We start from the raw sequence: 10,329 nt of genomic DNA on the forward strand, positions 1-10,329 counted from the left end.
CCATATTTGCCAAGTCTGGAAACGAAGACCATATTTACAACAATGCCACCCACTTTGCCTGTTTTGGAAGCTAAGCCGCCTCAGGACAATTAATTGACGCTCTTTAGGGTTCTCTCCGACCAATGCCTGCAGCTACAAATTGGCCAATCCTCAAACCCCCCCTTGCCACGTGTCTCCCGGTACTATGTTGTTTTAGCTCTACCTCCACCTGTTCTCTGGGAGCGTGCATTACACTTGGATCTCGCATTGGGGCGTGACTTGCACTTGAGTGAAATTTGGGTGGGTTTTTGCAAAGTACAGACCCTTTCTGGGGTTTGTATTTTATCTGGAGTTGGGTAAGATGTTATGCCCAGGCTTGGTTTTGCTATTTCAATGTCCTTTTCTGAGAGAATTCGGAGAGGGCAAGGAGATTTTGGGGTGGGAGTTAGTAAAAACGATGGGTGGAACTAGTAAAAGTCACTAGGGTTCAAATTACACAAACACAGATAAAGAGCAATACAAAGACATAGCCATGTCCTTTTGGCACTTCACACCCACACACACTCATTAGTTCCACACTTATTCTCTCTCTCTCTCTCTCTCACTCTCTAAAACTGCATAACTTCATATTCTCTCTCTCAATCAAAAAACACATCCATCTCCAACCTTAAAATCCCAAAAATCCCAAAAATCCAAAGCCAAACTCACAACACACTCTCCCTTAACTTCATATTTTCTCTCTCCCTCCCTCTATCTCTCTCTCTCTCTAGATCTCTCACTAAAAACATTAAGCATCTCTGCATTTCCAATCTTTACACAAAACCAAGTCTTTTTTCTCTCCCAAAATCCATTAACCGTTCCAAAGTTCCAGTGTTTGATCACCATTTTCAGAAATATGGCGACGCCAATGCTGCTCATGGCCTCTGAGCGCAACACAACAAAACAACCCGCCAAAACCCTTTTCGGGTCCTACGATGAATCCAAATCCGAGCCCACCAAACCCACCAAAACCACCAAGAAATCCTCCACCAAAGCCTCCTCAAACACTAAAAAGCAACCGCAAAGAGGCCTTGGAGTGGCTCAGCTGGAGCGCCTGAGGCTTCAAGACTGGAAGAAAATGACCGAAGTGCCCCAGCTCCAGCCCCAACCCCAAGTCCTCAATCTTCCTCCTCTTCCTCATCATCATCATCATCATCAGTATCAAAACCCCATCAACCTACCTGACCCGCTTAACAGCGTTCCGGTGCAGTACGGTGCATCCAGGTTCAATGGACCCTCGGTGATGAACGGCTGTGGTGGTTCTGCTGCTAGTACAACTTGTTTTTATGGTTTGGTGGGTCAGAGGGTTGGGAATGGTTCTGGGTTTGGTTATGCTGGGGGGAATAATCTGGTGACGAACCTGGACCCGAGTCCGTACGGAGTCGGGGCTCCGGATCCGAGGGTTCAAAGTGGGGCTGTGTACGAGACCTCGAGAGAGCTCTCTTCAATGCCAAAGATACAATCTTTGTCTTCTGATTGCTGTGATCACTGCCTCAAGGTCTTTACTTTTTTGTTTTGTTTTGTTTTATATTCTATTTTATTTTTAGAAATATCCAACTTCCAACTTGTTTTGTTTGCGAGAAAACGTGAAAAAATGAAATCTTTGAAGCCATTGTGTTCCCTTTGTTTATTACGACTATTAGTACTGTTACATTAGTAAGAGCTTGTTATTTTCCCACGTTTTGTTTTAGGTTTAAATTTCCTGATCCCTTTTCTGTCTCTTTCTTTAGGGGATCCAGAAGAAGAGGTTCATTAGTGGGGATTACATGGCTTTGAACGGCTGGAGTGACAAATCTGCGACTGTTTCACCAATCAACGGTTCTGATTTTCTCGGATTGAACCCTGAAACCGGCAGTTTTGGTGACCGAGTGGTGAGTCGAGCCGCCGGGTACCTGGGGCGCAGCAACCTTGTTGATGATCAGGTATGGAACAAGAAAAAATTTAATTTTACAGCTAGAGATAATTAAAAAACCCATATAAAGTCCAAGTCAAATATGTATATATTAATTTGGTTTTATTGTTTTTTGGGTATATATATATTTTTTTCAGATTGTAATGGAACGGATAAATATATAATATTGTTTTTGGTCAATAAACATCTAATCAACTTGATTGGTTGGATTATTGACTTTGTAAATTTGTAGGGTGTAGGGGTTAGGGCAGTGCACAGAAAGGGAGGGTCAGCTGGTGGTGGGATTTTCATGGAATATGAGTTTTTTCCAGCTGCTGATCATCAAAAAAGTGATGAAATTAAAAGAGGAGGCACATATCCCAAGCTGCAGACAGTAGGAAGGGAAGAAGAAGAAGAAGCTTCTGATATTAGTCCTGCTGCAACTTTAAAAGGCTATGGGATTGGGGCAGCTGACAGTTACCATGATCATCAACAGCATCATAATCCTGTTGATTTGTCACTCAAGCTTTCATTTTAGAAGCAAAAAAAGAAAGAAAAGGTGTATGTTTCGGTGGGTTTTGATGCTACTGGTGATCTGTCATGCATTTGGGAAAGAAACAAACCCAGCTGATGCAGCTTTTTTGGTTTCCCTTTTGTTGTTAATTAAACTGACATAGATATTATCATCTCTAAATTAATTAATTTAGTTTCCATGCGAAAGAAGCTGGATTAGTGCATGTTTAAATCTAGAGTCTCTGTCTCGAAAGTAAATTTTCAATAGTTGTTGTTTTATAATTCCATATCCAAGTTGCCATTACTTCTCATGTGATCTATATTTCATCTGTTATTAGTTAATCCCTTTAATTGCTGCAATTTAATTTGGTACTGCTCTAAAATTAACGTAGATGTAAGTGAGTCACACCAACTAGCTTTGTTTGAGTGGTTGGTTGCAGGTCTCAAAATCTAATTCGCATAGATGCAAAGGACGATGTATATATATATATTTGTGACTAATTCGATATTTAGTTGTAGGCTTGTGACCCACATAGTGCATAAATATCTTATTTTTGGTCAAAAGAGGGTAATGACCATTGTTTATCTGTTGAAAAAAAAAGGTATAAGTGACTGCAATCAAACGTTGTTCAAGTTTTTCAACTAGATGTTGGACAATTTCTAAGACATCAGTATCAGTATAAACTGAGGTAGTATTCTTCTATATACTCATAAGAAAAGAAAATATCATATTCACGAATTATTACGATTTTTCTCACTATATTGTTCGAAATGGTGCTTCTATGATAGCTTGTGCTACAACGCTCATATAAGTTTGAGTCCATTAGTTCTGTTCATGTCCTTCGAAAAACTAATTTTTTTCCGTTGTTTATTTACCAAATTTCGGCTTAAATATTCAATGAAATTGTATCTGGCTTAATCTTTCCCTTAGTTGTATAAGGAATGGCTTAAATCGATAAAGCTTGTATAACCGACCCTTTTGTCTTGTGGGGTACGTAGAAATAAAAGAAAATGTTACATATCACCAATGGAGGTCGAATCGAGAAGGCTATATATGCATGTAATTTATGAGTTCAGAATATAATTGAAAAGTGTGTAAATGGAAATTATCAGATTACGTGTAATCTGCTATACATAGCTGCATGCTGTATGTAATTAACGACATGTTATACTACTGAGTGGCTGCTGCTGATTTGCTGAGTATACGGAGCAGACCAAGGCCAGACCATGCAAGAAGAAGAGGCAGCAGCTGCCAGGCGACCTCACTGGTAGTCTGTAGGGATCTGATGCCTGCATGCTGCAGATGGGGATGGAAGCTTTTTCCAGCTGCTTTTTCATTGGGTGCACTCTGATCATGATCAACCTAAACCCTAGCCAGTAGCCTACATATGTATACATATACATACATACATATATATATATATATTTATTGTGGGCTAGTGCAGCTTTTCCCTTCCACTTCCTCTTTTTCTGCTCTCATATTTTTGGTTCTTCCATTAATTAATTAATCCTTTTCTTTTATTTACGTTTTACTTTGTTGCCAAGTAATTGGTGGCAAGAAAATTATAGTGTCATTATATTTATGCAAGGAATATTGCACGAACTCACTACTCATAACTAATGTAACAAAATAAAATGCATAAGCTTTCAAGCCTGGCTACAATACTTTGTGACTTTAAGTGCACCGAGATATTAATGAGTTAGATTTATGTGATACTTCTTTGATTCACTTCACATTCACAATTTAGTATCATGATTGGAACTGTCATTATCCGAGTTTCCTAAACAAATCGGCTTTGCAGTGACAAAAGGTTCCATAATTATCAAGCACTCAAAGCAGTCAAGCATAAAGGTTTGGGAAATTTTATTAGGTGTAAAAGTTTGCATCCTATTTTAATAGTTGCGGCCTCTCTCTCTCTCTCTCTCTCTCTCAAACTATACTACATAACGTCTTGGTTAGATAATTCGATTCAATGACTCTTATTATAGTTTGGAGATCTGTCTTAAGTCGCACAATAAATCAATCATAATAATTACATATTGATAAGTGCAAATTTGTGTTAATGCACACAATAAGTCATCCATAATAATTAGATACCAAACTTGTCATCCAGGTAGTTGAGATTCCAGTTATTTATGAAGAAAAATATCACTAAATCCTGGTATTGATGAAATATTTTGTTGTAGTGGAGTTTAAACAAAATAAATTGTATATGTAAAAAGTTAAAAAAACCATGTTCAACATAAACCTTGCAGAGTTTTGTCAACATGAGTGGCGGCCCAAGTGGGGGGATCTTAAGTCTTATTTTAATTCCAACTTGATACACACTTGGAAGATGGGATTGAGCTTTAGACCATTTACACTAATTAACTAAATAATCAGCACCATTGTTGTTAATTAGTTCAGAAATGCTTATGGGAAGGCCAAAAACGCTTCATCAAACGAGCCTCTACGTAGCAAGCGGCCCTCTCCACCACTTTTACTACGACATGAGTTCGAATCCGTCGGCTCCCTAATCTAACATTTAATCTAACAAAAAAAAAAAAAAAAAAGAGCCTCTAGGTATAACTTCTATGTGGTTTTCTAGAGAGCGCTAGAAATGCTCACCCGCAGATCTAGGTTGTGCACATAATTTGCACGACTCATATTGATAATGTATCTCTACCATGTTGACATTACAATGACATACACTATCTATATACTAGTAATATTGTCGAGACATGTTATCAATACATTTTTACCCGGGTCATTCACAAACCATGCTCATTACCTAGGTGCGCCCGGGTGAGCATAGCACGTCTCTTTCTAACACAACGCTTATGAGTATGAGTGTTTCCTAAAAACACAAAAAAACCCATATGGGCTTACAAATTGGTGTTCAATGGTAAACTGATTTGACCACAAACAAAGCATTGGGCTAGGCCACAATTTACCAAGGGCCCAAATATAAACCCATTGAATAAACCTCATAAAAAAATAAAAAATTTAAAAGGAGAGAGAAAATGAGGAACATCCGGATGTCATTCTGTGTTGGATTTCGGCATATACGCAAGCATCATCATTAATGCTATAAGCATTTAAGACTTTTTATCCCTCTCACTTTCCCATCAATTTTCCGACTATCCAAACAGAAAACAACACAACCGAAACTTCTCCAAAACCCAGATGAATCACCCTCAGCAGCCTCCTCAGCCCCAAGACCCGTCCGATCCCCAACTCCCCCACATCAGAATCCACCACCCAAACTCTCCCCGCCACCACTCCTCCTCCGCCGGCTCCGCCGCCACTCCCACCCCTACCGCCGGTGCCCGCCGCAAGCTGGGCGTTGCCGTCGACCTCTCCGAAGAGAGCGCCCACGCCGTCCGCTGGGCCGTCGATCACTACATCCGCCCCGGCGACGCCGTCATCCTCCTCCACGTCAGTCCCACCTCCGTCCTTTTCGGCGCCGACTGGGGCTCAGTCGACCTCTCCATCAACACCAACGACGACATCGATTTCGTCGACAATCACGCCCTTCACGATTCTGTCAAGCAGAAGAAACTCGAGAACGACTTCGACGCCTTCACCGCCTCCAAGGTCGCCGATCTCGCCAAGCCCTTGAAGGAGGCGCAGATTCCGTACAAGATCCACATCGTCAAGGACCATGACATGAAGGAGCGGCTCTGCTTGGAGGTTGAGAGGCTTGGGCTCAGTGCCGTGATCATGGGGAGCCGAGGGGTCGGCGCCACCAAGCGTGGGACTGATGGTAGGCTTGGGAGCGTCAGCGACTATTGTGTTCATCACTGCGTTTGTCCCGTTGTTGTTGTCCGGTTTCCGGAGGATGACAATAGCGGCGGTGCTGGTGGTCCTCCTGTTGCCGCCGCGGTTGTTGCGGTTAAAGAGAATGAGGAGGAAGAGGCCGTGATCAAGCCGGTGCCGGTGGTAAAGGAGGTGCATAAGAAAGGTTAGGGCTTTTTCTCTGATTTAATTGTGGGAACTTCAAGTTTCGGTTTTTAATGATTCTTTTCAATATAGTTTGTTTAATTGATGATTATATCATATTTGGGTATGATTTGTTGCACATTACACATATCTGAAATGAGAGCTCCAAATGGCAACTTTGTTAATTAGCAGTTACTGATGTATCCGTCTAACTTTTCGCAAAACGGAATTTGAATTTGCTTCCGATGTATTTTTGAACTACGAATGTTATGTTATGATTTTCCAAGCCATGGTTGATTAAACAAAGTTTGATCTTTTGCAATGTTCGCAACTCATGCTTGTTTTCTGAAAGCATCATGAGGTTCTTTGAATGTGAAAAAACTGTTGAACGAAAACAGGATGTGTTATATTAGATTAGCATGGAGCCTTCCAATTTATGTTTCTTAGTGTGAGAGTTGATTGGTCTTTCCAATCTTCTTTAACAATCCTTTGTGAAATTCTGTATGTGCATAGAGGTTCTAGGCAGCATATACCGTCCCCGTGCACTTGTGGTTTTGCCTGTTGAGGTTTCTCAATTAAATATCCTACCTATAAGAATATCTTTTTTTCTTTCTTCTGGAAGAATCACTTGTGGTGTTAGTTCTCCCTTTGGTAGTATGCGCCAGATGCTTCATATAAACAAAAGCAAGTCTACCTCTTTCTCTAATGTCGGAATAAGTTCTCCAGGCCAAAAGTGATATAAATTTTACAAACTTCTCGTATCGATGACATGTTAGGGAAAATTCATTGGTCATAATTCTTATTTCTAGTTGGTTGTTTCCTAGACACTTTGCTGCATAGGCCCATGCTGTAGAAAAAAAGTAAATTTGTTTGAAATTTTAATGAGGAGCAAGGTTTAAAAATCGATGGCAAGTTTAGCAGTAAGTTCAGTAGGCTAAGAAGATGCCAGTACTTGTTCTGACTTATCTGCTGCTTATAGTTTGGTACCTCTCTTGTATTCTCTTTCTGCTGGATCGTGCCTTCTTGCTAGTTACTATTTTGAGATAAACAAGTTTGATCAAGACTTAATCAGGATTCGTGAATAATGGTAAAAAACAAAACATTAATCTGGTTTGTAAATTTACTGTTCTCTACACGACTAGTTATCAGTTGTCAGGTCCCAACCGCACCTTTTCGTGTTTGTAGAAAATGATTAATTAATTATCTAAATTTCTCATCTTTGGTTGTTTTAGAGGATAGCTACTATCAATTGGCTTCTACATGTCTGCTTGCTTATTCTAAAGTTTGTTTCATCAGTAAGTTTAACTGATTTGACTGTATCACTCATCTCCTCTCTCACCCCCTGTATCAGTCATATCAAGTCATCAACTAATATATTGTAAAAGGAAATCCCCAAACTGAACATTTTGGTCAAAATGCTTATGTTTGGCCCGATAAACACTTTGGATGTCTTTTTATTATCTACTGCATGAATCTCAGGTGAATCTGTTTACCGTGGGATGTGTGTATAACCTGTACCCATATTGGACAACCATGAATGATTTATGGAAGTGTTTACTCTATACTAGTTGATTAAGCAATGCATTACAACAGTGACACGTGCGGTACATTAAATAGTTTACTTAATCTTGTTACACATATTTACATGTATGCTTTCATCCATTTTAAATTGCAGAATTTATTTTTTGAATTTTGACATGGTTTCAGTTACTGAGGAGCAGTTTGTTCTCTTGTTGTAAGTTTCGGTTGTTATCTTGTTGTAAGTTTCGGTTGTCACTCTATTAGGTTTATGAGCCCCAGGATATGTTTCTTGTGTACTAGGTGGTGCACTATTGACATGTTAGTGTACAGTTTACATAATAATAAATGTAAACATGTACACATATTTATATGTATTTAGCCTCAAGGTAGATTGTTATAGGAGAATGTCGTAAGGTTGTGTGAAAGAAGGCCTTGCAAGTAGTTTCTGGAAGGGCTGAAATGCCATTTTAGATTTAAGATTTTTCATTGTATGCATGTAGAAGTAAGTTTCTGTGTGTTTACATTTACTTTCTTGGATTCCAAAAGAGTGGAGATAAGCAGGCTAGAAATCTTGTTACGAAGTGTTTTTTTTTGGATGCTCTGTCCTTTATTTTTATGGACTAAACTTTATACAGATCTTTAGATGTTCATGACATTATTATTGGTTGTTTGTCTTGTGGCAGAAGCATAGCCCGTATTCTGAGTCGTAGTTGAATCCTCTCAAGTACAGGTTTGCACTTAATGCCGAATATCTCAATTTTGGATAATTTTGAATTTGCTTCAGTAAGAGCTTCTACTTACATGGACATCAGAAACAAAAAGCGGGTTTCTTATAACGTATATTTCCTGCCGCTTTTATCTTTACACAGTTTGCATGCGAAATAGTCTGGCATCGTTTTTGAGTTAGTTGTGTGGAATGTGACCAAGTCGTGGTTCTATAATGTGCAGTTTGTGTAGATGTCTGAGTCGACTGGGAGTGGCTGACACATTGAGTCCAGCCTGCCGGAGTCAAGTCTGCTTTCTCTCCTCTGCAATAGCTCTTTCTCATGTATGAACTTTGGGAGGATTGTAGATGCTATTTGTATGGTGAATGAGGTTTAGGGTTTCTCGACGTCTTTCCTACTTTGTTCAGCTGCTTTGTGACGCGATACTCCTTTTAGTTTCGAGGGATGTGCTTCTTGTTGCTCGTATGATACAAATTTAATTATTAGATTTGTCTAATAATTATCCTAGACGCCGTTTATAAATTTGGATGTTTATATTTTGATTGCTTGCTATGGTAAGGTACTTTCTACCACAACCTGTGATTGCATTACATTTCGAAGTCAATTCATTTTTCACCACAACCTGTGATTGCATTACATTTTGAAGTCGCTCATTTTTCCTGTGTCGGATTTGTCCTGAAGAGTGATGTTAAGGATAGTTGTTCACGTGGCGTTGATTCGCTGTGGTAGAGTCTGAATGTTCTGGACTAACATAATGTTGCTCTTTTCCTTCAACCCGGATGGATATACATGCCGGACGCGTGTGTTTACCCACAATTGAATGTCTTGGCATGCAAGCATCATGCAACAATTCAACATAGTAACGCGCTCATTCTTTTTTCAAACCGACTTTGTGATGACAATATCAGCAGGATAGCATCGATCGTAGGAAATTGTTGGTTAGCCAAGTGTTTCAATAATAAATACTTTATAAACAGAATGATCTGTTTGCATTTGGATAAAGACGTACACGACACGGCAATAAGTATACTGTAATGTCGAGACCTGTGCAAATTTTTGTTCACATGACGTAAGCTTGAAACGAGATCATGATAGCTGTATACCTATCTCTAGACATGGGGAAGTTTTTGTTCATGGTATTGTAACATTAATCCGAGATATCATGATAGCTGTATACTTATATCATGCAAGTTGTTTTCTTGTATTGAGGGATTGTCGCATGAGTCTTGACGCTGTCCATGTCAATCGTGTATTGCATAATACGAAACCGAGACCCAAAGTTTTGGAAATGGGTAGGGGTGTCAGTTACAAATATTACATCAACTGTAGACATATTGACTAAGTTTGACTGACAAGGAAGGCATATGAAGCGTCATGTGCTGGCAGAATGAGACGGCCTCAATAACTACGAAGAAAACCCCTACCGCACGGCAATATATTATTAAGTTGAGGAATTCTACGAGATTTTGTTAAAAGTGGGACTATATTGATTTTTCGCTATCTTATTATTTTGAACAATGTTTTATAAGTTGACATGAAAATTGCATAAAAAAAAATGAGAGAGCGTTCAACTTTTGAAAGAATCTTTTTAGTATTTTTTAACTAAGTTTGCATGTATTGATTGATGCGATAAAATGTTTCTACATCACTCATTACGTGATTAGCTATGTGTTTAGAATTATAAGCGGTTGTCTTATCTTTTCGTTGTAAAAACTAATATAAAATACGACGTGTATTAT

The 10,329-nt window shown here is 39.2% G+C and overlaps 2 protein-coding genes across 3 annotated transcripts; both read left to right on the forward strand.

The window, feature by feature from the left end:
• Positions 1 to 719: 719 nt before the first annotated feature.
• LOC103965961 lies at positions 720 to 2,658 on the forward strand. Of its 2 annotated transcripts, none has more exons than XM_009379065.2 (3): positions 720 to 1,516; positions 1,749 to 1,940; positions 2,163 to 2,658. In XM_009379065.2, the coding sequence occupies exons 1-3, from the start codon at positions 875 to 877 to the stop codon at positions 2,445 to 2,447; spliced, it is 1,119 nt and encodes a 372-aa protein (XP_009377340.2). In that variant the 5' UTR covers positions 720 to 874; the 3' UTR covers positions 2,448 to 2,658. The 2 variants fall into 2 exon arrangements, with proteins under 2 accessions (XP_009377340.2, XP_048441792.1); XM_048585835.1 differs by having other exon boundaries at positions 1,758 to 1,940.
• Positions 2,659 to 5,438: 2,780 nt separating this feature from the next.
• Positions 5,439 to 9,165, forward strand: LOC103965944 (universal stress protein PHOS32-like). Its single transcript, XM_009379047.3, has 3 exons — positions 5,439 to 6,366; positions 8,549 to 8,595; positions 8,814 to 9,165. The coding sequence occupies exons 1-2, from the start codon at positions 5,589 to 5,591 to the stop codon at positions 8,554 to 8,556; spliced, it is 786 nt and encodes a 261-aa protein (XP_009377322.1). The 5' UTR covers positions 5,439 to 5,588; the 3' UTR covers positions 8,557 to 8,595; positions 8,814 to 9,165.
• Positions 9,166 to 10,329: the final 1,164 nt, after the last annotated feature.

Source organism: the organism of the source record quoted next, unplaced genomic scaffold, assembly GCF_019419815.1.
Source record: "Pyrus x bretschneideri cultivar Hongxiangsu unplaced genomic scaffold, Pyrus_bretschneideri_v1 Contig23, whole genome shotgun sequence".
Classification (NCBI taxonomy): Eukaryota; Viridiplantae; Streptophyta; class Magnoliopsida; order Rosales; family Rosaceae; genus Pyrus; species Pyrus x bretschneideri.

Bases quoted from the DNA above. Each gene is read 5' to 3' on its own strand.
- LOC103965944 (XM_009379047.3), top strand. From the start codon at position 5,589: ATGAATCACCCTCAGCAGCCTCCTCAGCCCCAAGACCCGTCCGATCCC.
- LOC103965961 (XM_009379065.2), top strand. From the start codon at position 875: ATGGCGACGCCAATGCTGCTCATGGCCTCTGAGCGCAACACAACAAAA. The intron at 1,517-1,748 runs GTCTTTACTTTT...CTCTTTCTTTAG, and splicing joins GCTGTGATCACTGCCTCAAG to GGGATCCAGAAGAAGAGGTT. The intron at 1,941-2,162 runs GTATGGAACAAG...GTAAATTTGTAG, and splicing joins GCAACCTTGTTGATGATCAG to GGTGTAGGGGTTAGGGCAGT.